Source organism: Rhipicephalus sanguineus, chromosome 2, assembly GCF_013339695.2.
Source record: "Rhipicephalus sanguineus isolate Rsan-2018 chromosome 2, BIME_Rsan_1.4, whole genome shotgun sequence".
Taxonomy (NCBI): Eukaryota; Metazoa; Arthropoda; class Arachnida; order Ixodida; family Ixodidae; genus Rhipicephalus; species Rhipicephalus sanguineus.
In genome coordinates this window covers 59,730,055-59,751,391 of record NC_051177.1, presented here as the reverse complement: position 1 = coordinate 59,751,391, position 21,337 = coordinate 59,730,055, and the positions used below count along the sequence as shown (strand labels likewise).

The 21,337-nt window shown below is 49.9% G+C and overlaps 1 protein-coding gene across 1 annotated transcript; it reads right to left on the bottom strand.

Moving 5' to 3' along the window:
• Positions 1 to 4,661: 4,661 nt before the first annotated feature.
• LOC119383061 (uncharacterized) lies at positions 4,662 to 19,448 on the bottom strand. Its single transcript, XM_049412844.1, has 7 exons — positions 19,395 to 19,448; positions 18,363 to 18,591; positions 17,618 to 17,714; positions 16,887 to 17,009; positions 14,141 to 14,324; positions 6,377 to 6,548; positions 4,662 to 4,889 (listed from the first exon to the last, which is right to left on the bottom strand). The coding sequence occupies exons 1-7, from the start codon at positions 19,446 to 19,448 to the stop codon at positions 4,750 to 4,752; spliced, it is 999 nt and encodes a 332-aa protein (XP_049268801.1). The 3' UTR covers positions 4,662 to 4,749.
• Positions 19,449 to 21,337: the final 1,889 nt, after the last annotated feature.

The following is a 21,337-nucleotide window of genomic DNA, read 5'->3' as shown; positions in this document are numbered from 1 at the left end:
GATCACGTTGATACTCACTTCTACTCACCGATACTTCAACGCACTAGCGTTCATATACCAGCTCAATGTTTATTGATCAGAGGTGTGCCTTGACCCCCCCCCCCTCCCCCGCAAAATTTTTCGAAAGAATCAGAGGCTGGGTCCGAGCTAGTTGGTACATTGACATTATGAAGCCGTTAAGCGCACACGTCTTCTTTTTCCCGTCTTTGTGCGCTTAACGGTTTCATAATTTTCAAAAGAAGTTCTTAATAAAGATATCTCGTGTGAGTCATACCATTCTATTAAAATGTCCTTACTGGATTGCAATCGATGATAACTCGTATGTGAAGGTACGAGATCAAAATGAGAATCGTAGAGCATGGATTTTTTTTTTTTTTCGAATCGTTTGCGAGTCGTATCAAGCGTGTGACCTGCGTGACGCCATCGCGAGAAATATATGCTGAAGGCGTACCAGATAAGGAGATAAAAGGTGCGCTCACTTGGAAGACACGTGATGTTGCAGCACTTCATAAATGGCTAGGTTAAGTGACGTGTAGTACATGCTAGCAGGCCTTCGATCCCTTTATCCAACAAAGGAACGGCCTTTCTTGCTTGTGGGAGAGCTTCCCGAGTCAGATTCAAAGTTTACAGCTGTATTCATACTACGTTTCCTTGTTAAAAAACGTGGTTTCAACACATTTCTATATTTGAGATCAACGTGGCTCGTACCGTTGACAACAAGCTAACGAAAGCAATTGCCACTGTCGTTACAATCGCCAAGGGATCGAATTTGACCAATTATTTGGCCAATTTTCAAGTTTTCAAAGGTGTTGCCCACGACTGCCTTCCTTCCGCTCCTGTCCGTTTTATCCATGTATACCAACGCGTTACGTGGCAAATTACTGCTATATATACAACAGATAGCTAAAAGCTCAACAAATGTAATATTGCCCAGTAAACCACATGCTGTATCTATCTTGTATCTATACAGACATCACTGCGAGATTACGAGACTGCAGCGCTCACCTTTGATCCAGACTGCCCTCGTGTAGTCACTTGAACTTCTGCTATGTAGTACAAGCCTTTTGGGCATCGAAAACACTGCACGCGTCATTTGGGCGTCGCCCGGATCACCATGAAAAAATCGCGCCTTAGGAAGTGCATCGTTATATAGAGTACGTGTGGCGCCTGCGTCTTCTTTTGCGCACCTGTTATGATACGCTGGACAGATGACGGTCCGGAAGCAACGAATGGTATAAATTTCGCGCTTTGCTTGTCTTTTATATTGTTTCAATTGTCTGTTGTGTTAATAATTTGGCAAGTTCCCGTCAGCCGGGGAGGTAAACAACCCGAAAGCACCACGTTGATCAAGAAAATAAGTATGAAACAGAAATAGCCGTTAATCTGTCTTTAATCTGTCTTTTTTTTACGTATCCCCTTACGTGCTCTGAATGCGAAATCACTGCGGAGCACAGAGACACGAAACAGGCTGGTGCGGCCGGCGAAGCCGCGGTGCATGTGGACATGTCGACCTTATCGACGTCCATGTCACGTGTCATTGTAACGTGACGTCATCGCTTGGTTATGTGAAATTGGCACTTAAGGTTCTTAGTCACGTGACTATGCTGTCACACGGCGTGATCGCTTGGTCATGTGTACTTACATAGGGCAACGCCAATTTTTGAAGTTGTGCCAGACAGATTACATGGGTGCGCCAAACCGATTTCGGGAGTGGGCAAGGCCGGTTTCGAAAGTGGCTGAACTGAATTTTCGATAGCGTCACGTGACGATTACGTCACGTGGCGCCAATATCAACGCGACGTAATCTCTTGGTCACGTGAGTTTTATTACCACCGGATATTAACGCCGACGGATGTATGACGAACGTTTTTCTTTCCGTTTCATGGGGCATATAATGACTTCGCATTAATAAGCGCACGGTTTGGCACAGAAGAAAGGCTTTTTAAAATGCACACCCTTTGTTCAGTGGCTGTGACATCATGCCGCCCAGCGTGAGGTTGCGAGTTCAATCCCCTTTCGCGGCAGTCGCATGTTGATAGTGGGTCGGTTGAAATGTACAAATGGTCACGCTTAACTATTTAGACTTACCTCAAAGAACCGCCAAACTAGTCCTCCATCGCTCTCGTTATGAGGCAGGCCGTAGTGGTGTATTCCGGATTCATTTTGACCACCCTGGGTTCCTTAACGAGCACCTAAATCCAAGTACACGGGTGTTCTTGAATTTGGCATCCATCGAAACATAGCCGGGAATCGAACCAGCGTCCTTGAGCATAGTGCGTAAAGCATCAGAAAAAAAAAAAAACTTTTACTGCCGGCGATCGAATCCACAACGAACTTAAAAAAAAAGTTGAATTATGATCACAGCTGAAAAGGAAACAGCTGTTTCAGCTTTATGTTGCGCTACAGCGATAACTAACAACACAGAGCAGGTGAAACGTTGAACACAATGTGCGCAAGTGTGTCGTATATTTCGCTGTTTCCTTTCTGAAGAACGTTTAGCCAGGGTCAGCGTATATTTTACGACCATAACAAACTTCGGCTTTCTGGTGCCATAATCGAATAATCTGGCAGAAAGAAATTGGCGCATAAGGATACCTCGAATTGAAAACGATACTTACACTTGACAGGTCATTAAGCACACCGGCATATACATACACAAACAGATAGCAGAAAATAAAAGAAATACAGATACAGTGCTTCCATTAACGAACTAGCCCAACTCCTAATCTTGAATAGTTGAAGACAGTGGCAGAAAAAAGAGGTACGTCATAATTATCGGCGTGAATTTTCGACTCTGAGCGCAGGCAAAACCAGAATGACTTACCGAAAAATCGTTTATTCCGCAGGGAGCTCGAATGCAAGGGACCAACGCTGAAGTGCTGGACGACTTGCGATGTTTGCCGCCCCTTCTCACAAGAGCGGTTTCACGGCCACGCCACCAACTAGCGGTAGCAACAACTCTATGGGATACACGTGACATCATTCATATGCAGGCAATTTTACCGCGATTCAGAGATGGGAGGGGAGGAGGGGGGATGACGTCACGACGACGCGAACATCACTGCGGCTGAAATACTGAAATGGATAAACGGGCCCGCCAACTTGATGAACGAATTCAACGAATTCACGATGTATCCAGAACTCCGCGCCCTGTTCTGGATTATAGCATACTGTTACATCTGACGGCAAGCGTGCGCGCGAAAACTTGGATATGCTGGCTGCGGGTGTTTTGTTGGAGTGGCCGAAGATACGCATCAGCGCGCGTAATTAGCAGAGTCGGATGTGATGCAAGGACCGACTGGTGCAGTCGTCGACGACGCATCTGCATCACCCATTAGCGATGGCAATGCAAGCGCTGCCATTCTGGCACTCGCATACGCGCGATTACGCTCGAATCATTCAAGTCATTTGACTCATGACCCATGCAGGCCCTGTAATAAGCCAATTTTAGTGTTTACAAAGAGATATACGCTACACAACTACCGTCGCGCTGGTAAAAAAAGGTATCCCCCCCCCCCTGCCCCGTTCTTCCCGACCCCGCTAATGGAGGCTCTTATGATCAGAACGCAGTGCAAAGAAAGACGAGGTACTGGGGGGGGGGGGGGGGGGAGGGGGGGTGCTCCACCCTCCCCCTTTCTATGCGCCCGCCTATGACCCCGAGGCCTGTCTATACATTTAGAACTACTTGTAGCACCACGCTACTTGGGGAGGGAGGGGGCGGGGGGCATGTCAATCCATTCAGAAGAAAAAGAAGATGGCTTTAGCCGACGAGTCGTCGTAGACTAATGGTTAAGGGACCCTGTGACGTTTTTGGGCTGCATTATTAGGTCACCGCTGTTGTATGCCCCTTTCTCACGCCCTGTTTGTCGGGCTGTTTTTCCAGCTCATTTACAACGGTTTGCCCGGCTTCTCACCGTACATAACAATGACAGTGTGCGGTGCCCATTGACAAACTCTTTCCCAAGATGGCACTCCACAAGCGAACTAAGATGCGTCATGCCCGTTTGTGTACATATGTAAGGGTCCCCGCTATACTCTCCCTCTCTCCATGTCCTCTACTCCCCTCTCATCGACCGTTCTGGCGTCAACTGCTCGAGCTGGGCAGTTACAGCGTAGCCATCAATACTAAATTTCCTTTTCCTTCGCTCCTTTTATATATATTTCAAGCACCCCTACTCACATAAGCCTAAGAATGGATGTCTCGAATACTGGTACTGTAGATTGTGTAAAGCGTGTTCACCTGTGGAGCTTCTTTAAGGCTATGTGTATATATCACCAATATACTCTGTGATATACTTTGTCCCTCAAAAAAGAAACAAAAAAGAAAAAGACAGATAATTCCTGTACCAATCTTGAAAATTTTCGCCCTCTCTTCTTTAGCACATGTGTGGTCTAGGAATTTTTTTCGTGGAGGGTAGGGGGGGGGGGGGCATTTGCTGAAGACCTTGAGTATTTTAGAAAAACGTCTATATTTATTACATATTTTCGCTAAAACACACCCTTCCATCGGAATTTCAGGGGGAGTTGTGGGCTAGGGCACCCCCCCCCCCTCTCCTGGCTAGGGGCCTGGGTCTACGAATGTGATGTAGCAAGAGTTAAACAGAAGGTTGCAAACAAGAATGATATACAACGAGTATCGGCTATGACGCATTCATCGTTTACTGAACAAAAATATTCGCAAAAGCAATGCAGCGGTAATCACTAAATTCGCGAGTCGCAGCCATCGCCGACGAATTCGGTGTCCGCGTCCTAGATACGAAAGCGCTTCGGGTAAAGCGGGGCCCTGGACAACAACTCGAGCAACGCTTGGTTGCAGATATGAGAGTGGCGGCTGAAGGCATAGTGAGAACCCTTTGTCATCTCGATTACCTTCACCACGCCGGGCTCGCCTGCGACAAAGAAAAGAAACAGATATGCATTTAAAAGATTAAATAAATGTTAGAGTCTTATGTGCCATAACAATGACATGATTATGGGGCAGGCCGTATTGGAGGCCTAGCTACGGGTTAACTTTGACCACTTTGGTATCTTTAATGTGCACATAAATCTCTAAGCACACGGGCGTTCTTGCATTTCGCCCCATCTGAATGCGGCCGCAGTGGCAGGCAGTCGAACCCGCGCCCTCGAGCTTAGCAGCGCTCTCCTCGAGCTTAGAAGCGGGGTGGGAGAGGGAGGGGTGGGGGGGGGGGGGCTGGCTTGCAGATGCTGGGCGACGAGAACTTTAAAATCAAACTAAAATATTTTACACGTGTTGTTTGGTTCTAGTGTGGAGAGCGCTGATGGCGCACACCATGGAAACTAAAAATGTCCCTTTTGTGGTGCCTCAAAATCGTGTCAGTACTCCCTTAAGGAGCTGGAAGCATGACACGATGATTTCGAAAAACACAAATGGCTCAAATCTGCACCGTGTAGTTCTCACAATGAATCGAACAGAGTACTGCAATGTTTTTAGCCCTCTCAGTTGCCTTCGTATTCGGCGTCGCGCTGCAATCGGCTAGCCACTTTGTTCACACCGTTTCCAAAGGGCAACGTGACGAGAGACAACATACTTGCAATAGGCGCATAAATCCGTCCCCGCGTGCGTGGGTGCGTGCGTGCCTGAGAAGCGGCATTATCAGAGTTTGGTTTCTCCGGAATACGAAGGTCTGTGAGGAGAAGCCAGCTAACTTCACTCGTTCGCTTCTTCTTACAAGAGATGCGAGAGACGTCCTTTTCCTGCACATCGTGATGACTCGGCTGGCTCTGGCATACAGACTTTGATATCGTGAATGTGTGCGAACGGAAACGTGCACCCACAGCCAGACCGGGACGAAATGAAACATAAGAAAAGAAGATCATGCGATGAAAGCTTAGGTGCAGGCTGCAAGAACTCCAGGTGGAAAAAAATACTAATCCAAGGGTCTCCACCGCTCGGCGTGTTTCGCAGCCTTTACGCTTTAAGTTACGCCCATTGCATCATAAAGTGCAGTTAGGTGACAAATATGACGCTGGAGCAAGAATTAGATCCGCGTTGACGGAGAGCATACGAGAAGTTGCTTCGCACGCACTGGACTCACTTTCCTAAAACTTACCGCATGAAGCCACTGTCACGTGGTTACTGGTTTACAGGGAATCTTACACTAGAGGAGAAGTCACAAACCGTGTTGCAACACCCTTCACATTGCTCGAGACTACCCGAAAGTAAGCCGTTGATAGGCGCACGCATTGTATCAACACTTGCGTTTGCGCGGTGTGTTACATCTTTGGCTGGCTAACGTTTACATAGCTGCAAAATGCTATTTCAGTGCCACGTTATAGTGCATATAGAGAATTTTGATTCAGGCATTCAGTCTTCGTTATCGCAAAAAGATATCTGCGCGATAAAACGTGTTCAAACCTCGGCTGATGAGTTTTCCTGTGCCGTCGTAAAGCCACGTTCTTTGGGGATCGTGGCCCAGTCTGCGCAGAAAGTTCTGGTAGTTCTCAACAGAGATGAGTTTGTCCGTGCCGCTGACCATCACGACCATGGGCACGCCCTGTTCGCGCAGTGTTTCCAGTTGCTGGGCATACTGCAGGAAAGCGGATGTTAAGAGCGAGTTCCACCTGCAGTTCCGTCAAAACTATAGACTCATCAGTAGTTTTTCGTTATCATTGCACGGGCTAATGCGTCACAACTCCTCCTGATCTCCAATGAACTTTTTTAGGGGCGAAGCTCCTTATAGCATCGGTCGGTCGTCGCTCCGTCCGGCTTTCCTCCGCCGTCGCGTCTCCCGTATCATTCAATCGATGGCGCTGTCCCATAGAGATGCATGCAAACTGCAGTTGGGTGACGATATTGTCACGTGGTCGTGACGTCGATGAAGACTGCAGTCGGCGTTTGCAGGATGAAACTGTTTATTTGGCCGAACTTGTGGCCGGAAAATGAGAACTATAACTACAGCAATACACGCTGTACAAATATAGCGGCGAACAGGGCGTCGTCCGTCGATCAACTGACAAGCGGTCAATCGCGTCGGCTTTTATACAGGCGGTATCGAACTTTCCAGCAATATCGCTGGTGGCGGCGTTATCTCTAGACAAAGCTGGAACGTTCGCGTGCGGGGCGCAATCTTAACAGAACGATCTACTATAGACGTGAAGCTTCTCGAACAATGCTTCGCGGACAGCGTCGAGCGTTGATAACCGTCCCTGCCGGTCAAACCCGAATACATCAAAACAAGACAAGAAGTGGGCGTGGCATTGCCCCCCTCTGAAAAAGCATCGTCCCGATGCTTGTGAAAGAACATAGAAGAGAGAAAAAAAACAAGTGCATACAAAATAAATTACAATAACAAAGGAAGAAAAATAGAGTCCCCAGGTTCGCTAACGCGCAAAAAACGGCTTAAGGCGCACGACATGGACGACTTCAGGTCGTGCGCGGCGTCGCTGGGAGTTCGTAATGCCGTCCGGGATCACCTCGTAGTCAAGAGCGCCGAGGCGTCGAAGAACCTTGTATGGCCCGAAGTATCGCCGAAGGAGTTTTTCGCTAAGCCCACGTCGGCGTATCGGCGTCCAGACCCAAACACGGTCGCCGGGCTGGTATTCCGCGAAGCGTCGTCGAAGATTGTAGCGACGGCTGTCGGTGTGCTGCTGGGTCTTGATGCGCAGGCGGGCGAGCTGTCGAGCTTCTTCGGCACGTTGTAAGTAAGCGGCGGCATCGAGGTTTTCTTCGTCGGTGACGTTGGGTAGCATGGCGTCGAGCGTCGTCGCCGGGCTCCTTCCGTAGACCAACTTGTACGGAGTCATCTGCGTCGTTCCTTGGACGGCCGTGTTGTATGCGAAGGTCACATACGGAAGGATGGCATCCCACGTCTTGTGTTCGACGTCGACATACATGGCCAACATGTCGGCGATGGTCTTGTTTAGCCGCTCGGTCAGGCCATTTGTCTGTGGGTGGTACGCTGTGGTCCGGCGGTGGCTTGTTTGGCTGTATCTCAGTATTGCCTGAGTTAGGTCAGCAGTAAACGCCGTACCTCTGTCGGTGATGAGAACTTCTGGGGCGCCATGACGCAGGACGATGTTCTCAACGAAGAACTTCGCTACCTCGGCGGCACTGCCTCTAGGCAGGGCCCTCGTCTCGGCGTAGCGGGTGAGGTAGTCTGTAGCTACGACGATCCATTTGTTTCCGGTATTGGACGTCGGGAACGGACCCAGTAAGTCCATCCCGATTTGCTGGAACGGCCGTCGAGGTGGCTCGATAGGCTGCAGAAGTCCGGCTGGCCTAGTGGGCGGTGTCTTGCGTCGCTGACAGTCCCGGCAGGTCTTCACGTAACGAGTGACGTCGGCGGAAAGGCGCGGCCAGTAGTACTTCTCCTGTATTCTTGCTAGCGTGCGAGAAACACCCAGGTGTCCAGCCGTCGGGTCGTCGTGCAGAGCCTGGAGGACCTCTGGCCGCAATGTCGAGGGTACCACGAGAAGGCTATCAGCTCGAAGCGGTGAGAAGTTCTTCTTTAGGAGAACACCGTTGCGCAAGAAAAATGACGGCAGTCCCCGCGTGAATACCTTCGGAACAACGGTGGTCCTGCCCTCGAGGTATTCCACAAGGCCCCTGAGTTCTGGATCCGTTCGCTGTCGTTCGGCGAAGTCGTCGGCACTTATGATTCCCAAGAAGGAGTCGTCCTCCTTGTCGTCCTGCGGCGGTGGGTCGACGGGGGCGCGAGACAGGCAGTCAGCGTCGGAGTGTTTCCTTCCGGACTTGTAAACGACGGTAATGTCGAATTCTTGAAGTCGTAGGCTCCACCGTGCGAGGCGACCTGAAGGGTCCTTCAAGTTAGCTAGCCAACACAATGCGTGGTGGTCGCTAACAACTTTGAAGGGCCTGCCGTAGAGGTAGGGGCGAAACTTGGATGTAGCCCAGATGATCGCTAGGCACTCCTTTTCTGTTGTGGAATAGTTCGTTTCTGCCTTTGATAGCGACCGGCTAGCATAACTGATGACCCTTTCCTGCCCGTCAGTCTTCTGCACAAGGACGGCGCCGAGTCCTACGCTGCTTGCGTCGGTGTGGATTTCCGTATCGGCGTATTCGTCGAAATGTGCTAGTATAGGAGGCATCTGAAGGCGTCGTTTCAGTTCTTCAAATGCTTCGATTTGCGCCATTTCCCACTTGAATGGCACGTCGGTCTTCGTGAGGTGAGTTAGCGGTTCGGCGATTCGAGAAAATTCCTTGACAAAGCGCCTGTAGTAGGCGCACAAGCCGAGAAAACGGCGCACGGCTTTCGTGTCGGTGGGGGGCGGGAAGGCAGCGATGGCAGCTGTTTTCCGCGGGTCTGGGCGAACACCACCCTTGCTGATCACGTGACCCAAAAACAGCAGCTCCTCGTATGCAAAGCGGCACTTTTCAGGCTTCAAGGTGAGGCCAGAAGTCTTGATTGCTTGTAGTACAGTGTCAAGGCGCCGGAGGTGTTCGTCGAAGCTTGAGGCAAACACAATGACGTCGTCCAAGTACACAAGGCAAGTCTGCCACTTCAGTCCAGCCAGCACGGTGTCCATAACGCGCTGGAACGTCGCAGGTGCCGAGCAAAGACCAAAGGGCATAACCTTGAACTCGAAGAGGCCGTCTGGTGTTATAAAGGCAGTCTTCTCTCGGTCTCTCTCGTCGACTTCGATTTGCCAATAGCCGGTCTTGAGGTCCATCGACGAAAAGTACCTCGCGTTGTAGAGTCGATCCAGGGTGTCGTCTATCCGTGGGAGAGGGTAGACGTCCTTCTTCGTGATTTTGTTCAGGCGGCGATAATCGACGCAGAAGCGTAGGGTTCCGTCTTTCTTCTTCACTAACACCACGGGTGACGCCCATGGACTCTTCGACGGCTGGATGATGTCGTCGCGTAGCATTTCGTCGACTTGTTTCTTTATGGATTCGCGTTCTCGCGTTGAAACTCTGTACGGGCTCTGCCGGAGTGGCCTGGCATTTTCCTCTGTTATGATGCGATGTTTTGCGACTGGGGTCTGGCGGATTCTTGACGATGACGAAAAGCAGTCCCTGTATTTCAAGAGCAGGGTTTTGAGCTGTTCTTGTTTATGCTTCGGAAGGCTAGGATTAACGTCGAAAACTGGTTGAGAAGCTTGGTTCGTCGGTGTTGGCTCGGAAGAATCGGCGATGGCGAAAGCCATCGACGTAGCCGTGATTTCTTCGATGTAGGCGACTGTCGTGCCTTTGTTTACGTGCTTATACTCGTTGCTAAAATTTGTGAGCATCACTGTTGCTTTGCCTCCCCGCAACTCTGCTATTCCTCTTGCGACGCAAATCTCGCGGTTAATCAACTGGTGCTGGTCGCCTTCAATGACGCCTTCCAGGTCTGCTACTTTCTGAGAGCCGACGGAAATGATGACGCTGGAGCAAGGGGGAATGGTGACTTGGTCTTCCAGCACATTCAAGGCATGCTTCCCTGGCGGCGTGTACCGCGGTAATGCTTTTTCTGTAGATAGTGTTATCGACTTCGATCTGAGGTCGATGACTGCACCATGAAGGCCTAAGAAGTCCATACCAAGGATGACATCTCGGGAGCAATGCTGAAGGACTACAAAGCTTGCGGGATAAATCCGGTTGTTGATGGAGACCCTCGCTGTGCAGATTCCTGCCGGCGTTACTAGGTGACCTCCCGCTGTGCGGATTTCGGGGCCTTCCCAGGCGGTCTTGACTTTCTTCAGCTTCGTCGCGAACGGTCCACTGATGACGGAATAGTCGGCTCCAGTATCGACGAGAGCGGTGACGTTGTGGCCGTCGATGAGAACGTCGAGGTCACTCGTTCGTCGCCTACCGTTTCGATTTGGTCGCGGCGTCGGATCACGGCTACGTCGGTTTGTCCCGCTGCTTCGTCGTTGTGTCGTCAGGTCTTCTTCGGGCCGTGAAGTTTCGACGTCAGGGCTTCGTTCGGCTTGCGGCGTGTTCTTTAGATGTCGTTGCGGCGTTGTCGTCGGCGGCGGAGGATCTTCGGTATTTCGTCGTACAGCAACCGCACCTCCATCGGTTGCTGCCCTTAGTTTTCCGGATACGGGCTAGGTGACCGGCCCCGAGTTGGGCCAGTGTATGGTCGGCGTTGGGGAGAGACGTAGCGGCCTGGCGACGGCGAACGGGAAGGTTGTCGGGGCGTCCATTGCGTTCCCGCGAGGTAGTCGGCGATGTCACGTGGTCTTTCCCCTCGCTGTGGACGCGGCGCGTCGATGGCGAATCCACGCAGTCCCATCTGTCGGTACTGGCAGCGGCGGTAAGTGTGGCCAGCTTCTCCGCAATGGTAACAGAGTGGGCGGTGGTCGGGGGCGCGCCAAACGTCGGTCTTCCTCGGCGTGTATCGTTGGCCGGCTGGAGGGCGGTGTGACGTCGGTGGCGGCGGCGGTGGTGCCTGGCGGCGGAACTGTTGAGGCGGCGCGGCGTCTTGACTTGGGCGAGGAGGGGGGGCGTTGCGTCGGGCTGCAGCAGCATAGGTCACTGCTTGCAGCTGCGGCTGCGCTGACTCGGGGGTGCCCAGAGACTGCTGGATTTCCTCTCGGACGATGTCAGCGATCGACGCAACTTCAGGCTGTGGTGAGGGTAAGAGCTTGCGTAGTTCTTCCCGCACGATCGCTCGGATCGTTTCGCGCAGGTCGTCGGAGCCGACAGCATGAACAACTGGGTTGTCTTGAATCGATCGGCGATTATACTGCCGGTTGCGCATTTCCAACGTCTTCTCAATCGTCGTCGCCTCTGAGACGAACTCTTGGACTGTCGATGGTGGGTTCCGCATTAGCCCAGCGAAGAGCTCTTGCTTTACCCCTCGCATGAGCAAGCGGACTTTCTTGTCCTCGGGCATGGCTGGGTCGGCGTGTCGGAACAGTCTGCTCATCTCTTCCGCGTACAGCACCACGGTCTCGTTTGGAAGCTGCACACGGGTTTCCAGCAGAGCTTCGGCCCTCTCCTTGCGGACGACACTCGTGAATGTGGCAAGGAATCTTGTGCGAAAAATGTCCCACGTCGTGAGGCTTCGCTCTTGGTTCTCGAACCAAGTTCGGGCAGAGTCCTCCAAGGCGAAGTAGACGTGTCTTAACTTGTCTTCATCGGTCCATTCGTTAAAAATGGCGACGCGGTCGTACTTCTCCAGCCAACTTTCCGGGTCTTCAGCAGATGATCCGTGAAAGGTCGGTGGTTCCTTTGGGCGCTGTAGCAGCACGGGTGCAAGCGGCATGGTTGCTGTCATTGTCGCTGTTGTGTTGGTCATGGTCGGGGTCTTCCTGGTCTTGTCGGGTAAAGGCTGGTATTCTGGAGGTAGTCCTTGTGTCCTGCGGCTTGCTCGCTGTTCGGGGTAGGCGTCGATGTCTTCGTTGCGGCCCGGACTGGGTTCACGGCCTGACGGGGGCGACCGGAACATGAGCGAAGCAGCACCTCCACCAGATGTCACGTGGTCGTGACGTCGATGAAGACTGCAGTCGGCGTTTGCAGGATGAAACTGTTTATTTGGCCGAACTTGTGGCCGGAAAATGAGAACTATAACTACAGCAATACACGCTGTACAAATATAGCGGCGAACAGGGCGTCGTCCGTCGATCAACTGACAAGCGGTCAATCGCGTCGGCTTTTATACAGGCGGTATCGAACTTTCCAGCAATATCGCTGGTGGCGGCGTTATCTCTAGACAAAGCTGGAACGTTCGCGTGCGGGGCGCAATCTTAACAGAACGATCTACTATAGACGTGAAGCTTCTCGAACAATGCTTCGCGGACAGCGTCGAGCGTTGATAACCGTCCCTGCCGGTCAAACCCGAATACATCAAAACAAGACAAGAAGTGGGCGTGGCAATATACTAGATGGCGCTGTCCCATAGAGATGTGTGCAATATGGCGGTTGGGTAAATACACGCTAGATGGCGTTATAGGTGCCGCTGCTCTCAGATTGGCTGCTGCGCCCGTTATCTCTCATTCTCCTTGATCGTCGCCGTACGTGGAGGAGTGCGCTTGCCGGATCGTGCTGCTTGGCCGACCATGGACGACGAGGAGCGCCGGGTGCGGAAGGCCGCTGCGTCTCGTGCTCGTCGGCAGGATCCCGAGATGCGAGCTCGAGAGGCTGCCGCCGCGCGCGCTTAGCGGCGGCTTCGCGGGCGCGCACCGCCTCGAGATCCGCCTGGCGCCGCGCTCGCTTGGCGGCAGCCTCTCGATCCCGAGAGGCTCGCTTGCTTGGCGCTCGCTTGGCGGCAGCCAGGCGGATCCCGAGACGGTGCGCGCCAAGGACGCCGCTGCGAAACGGGCTCAACGAGAAGAGGATACCGAGACCATGATTGCTTCAGGAGCTTCGCCCAAGCTCTTCATCATTCACCCGTGGACATGCTGTAATTTTTTTCTCCAGCGTTATTCATCGTCCGGGTCCTCTGTAATCTTCGCAAAACCTAATTATCTGTCGTCCAGGCCCCCTACACCGCGATTCCCTTCCACTGGCACCTATTCTGCTATGCTAACAGACCGCCGGTTATCTGCTATACACATTATGTGACCTATAACCAACTTCAGCGTAGCAGCAAAAGACCCCCACGCGTATTTATTACGTCGTTCTCCTCGAAAACAGAACAAGATACGCCTTTAAGTGAGCACATGGCGCCATGTGGACGATAGCTCTGGCAAATACGAAAGAAAAAGTCTATTGCGATCAGATACTGAGACAGTCTTCAGCGGAGAGGAGAGACGAGCCAAGCTGAAGTTATGAGGCTTTTATCCCACCGACCCCGCGACTTTACGCTCGTACATGCGTTATGTACTACATGCGTGTAATTTAAATATGTCTTACGTCTTAACGGTGTAGTTGACAATATTAGTATTTGACCAACGGTGAATGAAGAGCTCGAGGCGGCAGCTTCGATTGAATTATTGTCATTTAGGTTGTCACCGAGTACGCCTATATTCGCGTATTGTTTGAGCTTGACTTGGATCACTAGATTTTCGGATGATGCATTTCATTTTCCTTGCCGTGAAGCTAGTATCAACGAGATTCCAGTGTACACTGGGATCCATGTGAGAGCTTAACTATTCAAAGGAGCTCAGATATACGCGTTTGACAATGAATAGCTTGATTTAACCTTCATCCAAGGTTCCAGTGTTACCTTGTGATAGGCTACGTTACAAAAACAAGTACGTGGAAAGGAATCGGAAGGAGTGTACCCACCCTGTCGTCCTTGACGCCTGAGGTAGACAGGTAGGCGAAGAAGACATCGTCCATTTCACGCTTCATAGGGTGCTTGCTCAGCACCATGCTCCACTTGACGAGTGTGGTAAGCATAGATAAACCGTGCATACTCCGAAGCATCCAGTCGGCCGTTTCGTTATACACCAGGAATTTTCTCAGAGCTCTGCGCAACGGGAAAAAGATACCCTTCAGGCGCGAATTATGATGCTGTGCGCGAATATATCAAATTCGCACAACATAACTATAAGGCACTCAATATTACATCCAAGAAAAAAATTTTAAATGTGTTGTTTTAGTAATTATTATTCATCAGCGCGTAATTAAATACTTATTTACTCTGGCAGTCAGTCATGATCCATTTTTAAATAAAAAGAATCGCACTGTAGGCTCAAAACACATGCGCAGTTTCTTTTTGGTTGTACCCATTATCCAGCAACGAAAAATTTTACTTTTGACGTTGGTCCTGGAACGCGGCACGTCGAACGACCCGTCGAATATCGTGCTGCCTTCACCAAAGTTATCGGCTACAGTCGTACTCAGCACAATGAGGTGAAGTCAATTAGACACTATAGAGAAGGTTCAGTTCATCCTATGCGCAATGTGTCTTGCTCTTTCTTGGCCTCTGTTCCAAAGAACTGGGAAAAACAAGTTGCGTCCACATATGTGCACATTGGACCTGAACGGGATATACGGCTATATTACGGATCACGTGTTGAGCAACTATCTACTTGTATACGCATTCCAAGCTTACTTTCGCGGAATTAATTGACTTAGCGTCAGATATTAAAAACTGACCGGGTCCCTTACGCATTCGCCTAAGACGACTCGAAGGCGAAAGCCATCTTCTTTTTCTTCTCAGTCGATGCCCCGCCGCCCTCCGAAAGCTTTGTGCACCTAGAGTGGTTTTGCACTGCCTCCGTGATCGGCCCACCTTTGACCAAGCTACGATGTCATGTGATGACGGCATCATGTGATGTTACGTCATGAGATTTTTGTGACGTCGTGATGACTTCACATATTTTTGCGACCTGCGACGTCATGATGACGTCATATGGTGACGTCATCACGTGATGACGATTTTTTGCACAACTCATGCTGTGCCCGACGCCGCGGGACGCCGACGGTCGATTTTCGCGTTTGATGAGGCATCTAAGGCTTGAGCTTCCGCCTTAAAAAGTGCTAACTTGCGATCGTTGATGCGTTCATGCAGAAGAATAATAGAAGCCGCGGAAGACGAAGAGGACAGGGAAACTAGGCGGGTTAGATCTGTCCGTTTTTACAAATGACCTTTTCTTTAGTTTGGCTCGTTCCTGTAAAGACGCATTAGGTTGTTGTTCAGCGCGGTTCCTTGATATTAGTTGTCAGATATCAGCGTTCGCTTCTCATAAAACTGTCATTTTGCCGTCGTAAGCGGCGGATGAATAGCGTTGACTCGCGGACGATTTGCGCAAAATCAAAGGAAGACAATGCTGGCGACAAAGCTTGCAGCTCTTACTACGTCGTAATGTAGACTAGACGAGCACAAGCGCTCGCGTACGCTTGTTTCTTAATAGACAGTTTTAGTTTCACGTACGTAGGGACTTCACGTACGCAAACGTGAAAAGTACACGTAGGTTACGTGCACGCCATCTGAAACGCTTTTAGCTACACGCACGCGACGCGCGCCAAGAGGGACCACGTAGCTCCCTCTATCGCGAGATGACGAACAAGATATTGCTTGTTCGTGATCTCGCGAAAACTCAGCGCGAAGCTGTCTACGTGCGCAAGAAACGCACGCAAATAATCGAATCTCACGTACGTCCGTGAGACCAGCGCGCGACCGCTATGTACTGCGCATGCGCACTGCTTACACGTAGAAGTTCTACGTACGCAAAGCCTCTACGTACGTGAAACTAAAACTGTCTAATAAGGGGAGGAAAAGAAAAGCAACGTAGCATTTGACTCTCTGGAAACACTGGAGCGCAAACAGGGCTGAAAAGAGAGCAGCTGTACGAGCGATATTTAAACACAGCAGTGACATTACGTACATCAGTGTAATAAAGACAGCTTGAGACCCTCCCCCCCCCCCCCCCGGCCCCCCCGCTACCCCACCAAAAAAAAAAAAGCCCGGAATATTACGGAATGCGCCATATCGCACACATACTGCAAGGCGCAGGTTAATCTGAGAATGTAAAAAAAAAAAACAGACGCGTTATAGGTAAACGAGCGCTCATATAAACCAGGGCCTATGGCAAGAGCGTGCGATGGCATGTCCGTATAGCTTCCTGTACTGCAAGCTTATCTTGACTGGGTAGCATAGCGATGTCCGCTATCATCTGCAATAACAGGGACAATGCGCTGCAAGTGTGCGAGTACGTCTGACGTTATTATAATATATAATAAGAATTGTCGGCGTTTAACGATATCATTGTGAGGGACGCCGTAGTGCAGGGCTCCGGAAATTTTGACGTCCTGGGGTTCATTAACATGCACCTAAACCTAAGTATACACGGGCCTCAAGCATTTTCGCCTCCATCGAAAATGCGGCCGCCGCGGTCAAGATTCGAACCTGCGACCTTCGGGTCAGCAGTCGAGCACCATAATCACTTGGCCACCGTGGCGCGTTGATGTTATTATAGGCTCAATGTATCGCTTGCATAACGATTCGGTTTAGTTATTGTTAGGCTGCCTCCTGAACTCATGCACTGTCACTATAGTTCCTTCCTTCCTTCCTATACGTACGAACCTGACGTCTGAGCCTGTGGTGGGCATGAGGAGAGCCAGTGACTTAACGTGGACGTCGGATTGCTCGGCGGTCATATGCACCGCCGGATAAGCTCCCGAACTGTGGCTTACCAGCATGTCGACCCTGCAGAGATAACAGCAATGTTACAGCGTTTTCGGGCGTAACAAGAAAGTTGACACGAGGCAACTTTGTCCTAGGCCTAGCCAATGGAAAGAAGCTGAAGCTGTGCCCAATAAACGAGTATGCTTAAACTGTTGACTCCTCAACTCTAATTACCTACTGTCATAATCGGAGATGTCCACTGTAGGCTCTCCAATCTAATGCGATCTTCAATTGAGCTTTTTTTTAGACTCAGCAATGCCTTCCTTCTCATGTACAGACAAGTGGTACTAACCCTTTGTTGAACCATTGTTGAATTATTGTGTGCATAAGGATCTTAGACCCGCAAGAGGGCCATCATGAACACGAAAGCGTTTCTCGGCTAGGTTGGCGAAAGCGCGCACTTAGCAGGCGTCCGCAAAAGGCAGTAAGTGCAGCGAAAGCACGTTCAAGTGCATCAGTGTGACCGAAAAGGTGGCATATTTCTCATAAATTTTGTGGTGCTCACAATAGTCAAAACCCTTATCGCGGCAGACAATCACAAGCGTAACATCAATCTCGACTTGGTGTCTGGAATCTAATGTCCAAGTAAAACGTAATCTTTCATATAAGAAGGTACATCCGGAACTCACTCTTTTATGTCGAGCTTCTTGAGGAAATCGATGGCAAGGTGGGCTTTCTCCTCACCACTGTGCCACCAGTAGCCAGTCTGTTTGGTGAAGGCGAAGTCTGAAGAAGAAAGTATACAAGCGCGGCTTTAACCTTGCATCAAGCTTGGCAAGGCTAACCACCTGCGCGTACTAAATATACTGTACACGCATGTACTGTGTGGCTTTCGTGTGCTAAGGCATGGAGTTGCTGAGAAATTTAGATTGCACTGATTGCACTTCTGGAACATCCGCCGTGTATAGAGAACATTCAAGTCACCTAAAACACGGGTCCAAAAAGCCACACTTTACAAGGAAATCCTTTTTTTGGTGCGCAGAATGCTTGAAGATAAGAAAGGACAAGATAGACAGCGCACTCTGTCATATCTCTGCAATGCGCTCTGTCCTCTCTTGTCCTCCATTCTGCGCACTAAAAAAGAGTTCTTGTCAAGTGTGCTGCACCAACCTGCCCAAGCGGCCACCCTGTTTCAAACAGCCACCAGGCATCGACATAATTACAGTAAACGCATCACATCAAGAACACATTCGTTTTTAGTACAGAAGCAGCACATGTATAAGGTCAATTTCTGCAGAGAGCCTATGAAACCTCAAGGTGAATGTTTACGTATGAAGGACGGTGAGCAATCTCTACGAAGTGCGTGTGTGCGCGCGTGTATGTGCTTGTGTGTGTCAAATTAAGGCTAGTTGCATTTAAAAGGATCTCTCTCACTGGGCCAGTTCAAGCACAGTACGTCGGCGCCATGCCTGTCCAGGAAAGGGATGGTGTAGCTGAAGTCCTGATACTGCCCTGGTGATCCTGTGAGAAGGAGGACCAACGGACGTTCACCGCGTTCCTTATGCTCCGCGCGGTCCATGCCCGTGTGAATGTACGTCACAGGAACCACGGCACCTTTGTCGGGTGCGTGCTTGTATCCTAGACGTCCCTCGGTACGCCACTTCTGCGTTGTTTGGACAAAAGATATTGAAGATTAACATATATAGTCATTCGGAAGTTACGACACACACCAAGTCGCGACCGACTAGATATTAAACGATAAAACAATTGAAGTTGATGCTATCACTTACTCGGGCACACGTGAGCCTGCGGATGCAGTACTATGCATACCCTAATATCCTTTTCGAATACCGTTCTGACAAAATTTTATCAAAAAGTATGGAAACCGAAATGACAAAAAAGTGGATGATCGCAACAAGAAAAATGTTTTACAGAGGGACCGTTTCATATAATACCGGTAAGCTAGAACATCAGCAAAGTCATGCTTGTTTGCTACATGCTGCAACTAATAAACGCACACTGAGAATAGTAATTTAGTGCGGTGACTTGTCTTTATTATGTTTCTGGGTATTGCGGATAATTTAAATCTGCGCACGAGAAGTTTAAGCCGCTTGGGCAAACGCTTATTAAATTCGCCTCCCTCATCATAAGAATCAAACCACGTGTCGTTTCTACTTTTTCGACTAAGGCACGAGATGTAGTTGGATTTGCGAATTATAGCGACCTCCATGCATGGTGAAAGTTCTCTCAAAGTCCCGTGAGTGAAAATCTCGGCAGCATGTTACGCTCTGTAGCACTTGAAGGCGAAAGCGTGCTGCGCACTTTGTACTGCATTAAGTTATACAACCGAGGACCAGGCTTCTTTCAAACATAAACAGCCGCAGTGTCAGGGACACACATCAAATTACGTTGACGTTTTTAGCCGAGTGCGTTGTTCCTCCCTACCTAAAGCTTTCCGCAGCTCACGTGGTATTGCGTGACTTCCGGGATCGGCGCATCCTTGACCAAGCCACCATGCATTGTGATGACGTCATCAGGTGACATCAAGATGAGGTCATGATTGCGTCACAAATTTATCCGCTCTGGTACATCATTATGACATTACGATGACGTCGTGATTACGGCACAATTTTTTCTGGTCTGTTAAGTCATTATGACATTACATGATGACGTCACAACATGAGGTCACCCCCGTGACGGAAGTCACGTGGTTTTTTGTACCCCGTCATTCACCTGCCGTGATTCGCTCAAGGGGCAGCTCAACGAGACAAGGTTATCGCCTTAAATTAGTCAGAGAATAGTCTTTTTCAAGATTCATCTCTCTCAGTCGCGAAGAGACGTTGCAGTTAGGAAGGGGCAACGGAGAAAACTTGTTAGGACGTCGTTGCGCACTGGCCTTGTAAAGGTCTCCGCACGTGGTCACAACGGCGTGCCGCTCCTTGTACGGCAAAGGGACACTGTGCGGGTGCGGATGACCCAACCGCCTTGCGCCGGAAGTGACGTGGAATCCTCGGACATGACACCGATGCTGTTTTCGCACACCATCGGCACCTACTACAGCGCTGCCGGATCCTGGACCGTACGGCCAAGGCAACCGCAGATTCGGGGCGACGTCTGACCTACGGCAGCGGTGCGGCCGAGTCAGACAGCCTTGACGAAGAGCTTGACATGACGAAAGGCCTGCATCAATAGCGCAGCAGCGGTTCGAAGCGTTCGTTCCCCAAACGTTGCCGGAGCTTAACACCAGGGCTGGAATACGAATCTTTGGGCGAATAAATGCAAATATCGCATGAAGAGGCGATGAATACACGACGTTGCGTGTGTCAGTGTGTGGCCAGGGTGTATTTTAGCATAACCACACGTCGTTTTCGCGCTGTATCTCTCACTGACAAAGGGCTTTGAACGAAGGAATAAACGAATGCAAAGCAAATAAAGCCGCGAGGCCAACTCATCCAAGAAATTAATAAGACTAACGGCGTTTACACGTAACGACTCCTCAGCGATTGCGTAGCAAGAAGCGTCGCTCTCAAAAAGAGCACCGTAGCTAACTTAATGCATTGTAGACACCTGTATACCTTCGTGTAATCGTACGCATCATAGCTGAGTCAACTCAAGATATCGGAGCATGCGATTAATTTTGACCACCCTACTTAACGTGCGCTAACCGATAGGTACACGAGCTCGTTTAAATTTTGTCCCCCATCGCAATGCGACCACAGGAGCCGGGAATAGAAACTCGCGACCTGGTGCTCAGCAGCAAAAAGCCGCGTCCACCGCGTCGGGCCCTGAAATACAAGCACTTCGAGCAACGATACTGTATATTCAACGCCGCCGTGCCCCTCCTGCATGTCATCCTGCAATCTCACCTGCTTTGTGTAGCATGGTTCCGCTGGGGGTTGTCCGTTGACTCCGTGCTGTGTTTAGGAGACAGCAAAACGATGCTTGTTCTTGTTCGCCTTCAACTATGGCTCACACCCACTGCGGGGGATTGGCCAAGAAGTGAGTGGTTTTATAACGTGTTAGAATACTTTAGAAAGGAGGTTACAGAATAGAAACTTTACAAGTTTGATAGAAAATTTTGGCGCTCGATCAAATATGAATATACATAGTAATAATGAAATAAAAAAAATCAATGGCCGAATCTTTAAAAATATATCCATGTCTTGACACACAAGGATGCATCCGATTGCTTATTTGTTTACTTTCACATACAGATGGCACATACCCACTCTGGGGGATTGGCCAAGATTTGGTTATCTGAATATTTATATGTTACTTTGGAGAATGTGCAATGATTAAAAAGTAAGAATGAAAGGGAGAAAAATACATATAAATGAAAAAAAAATGCAATTATCATTTTGAGGCGCAACGTCCACATGTGTGTAAGCAACTTGCTTTTGCCAGTCCTT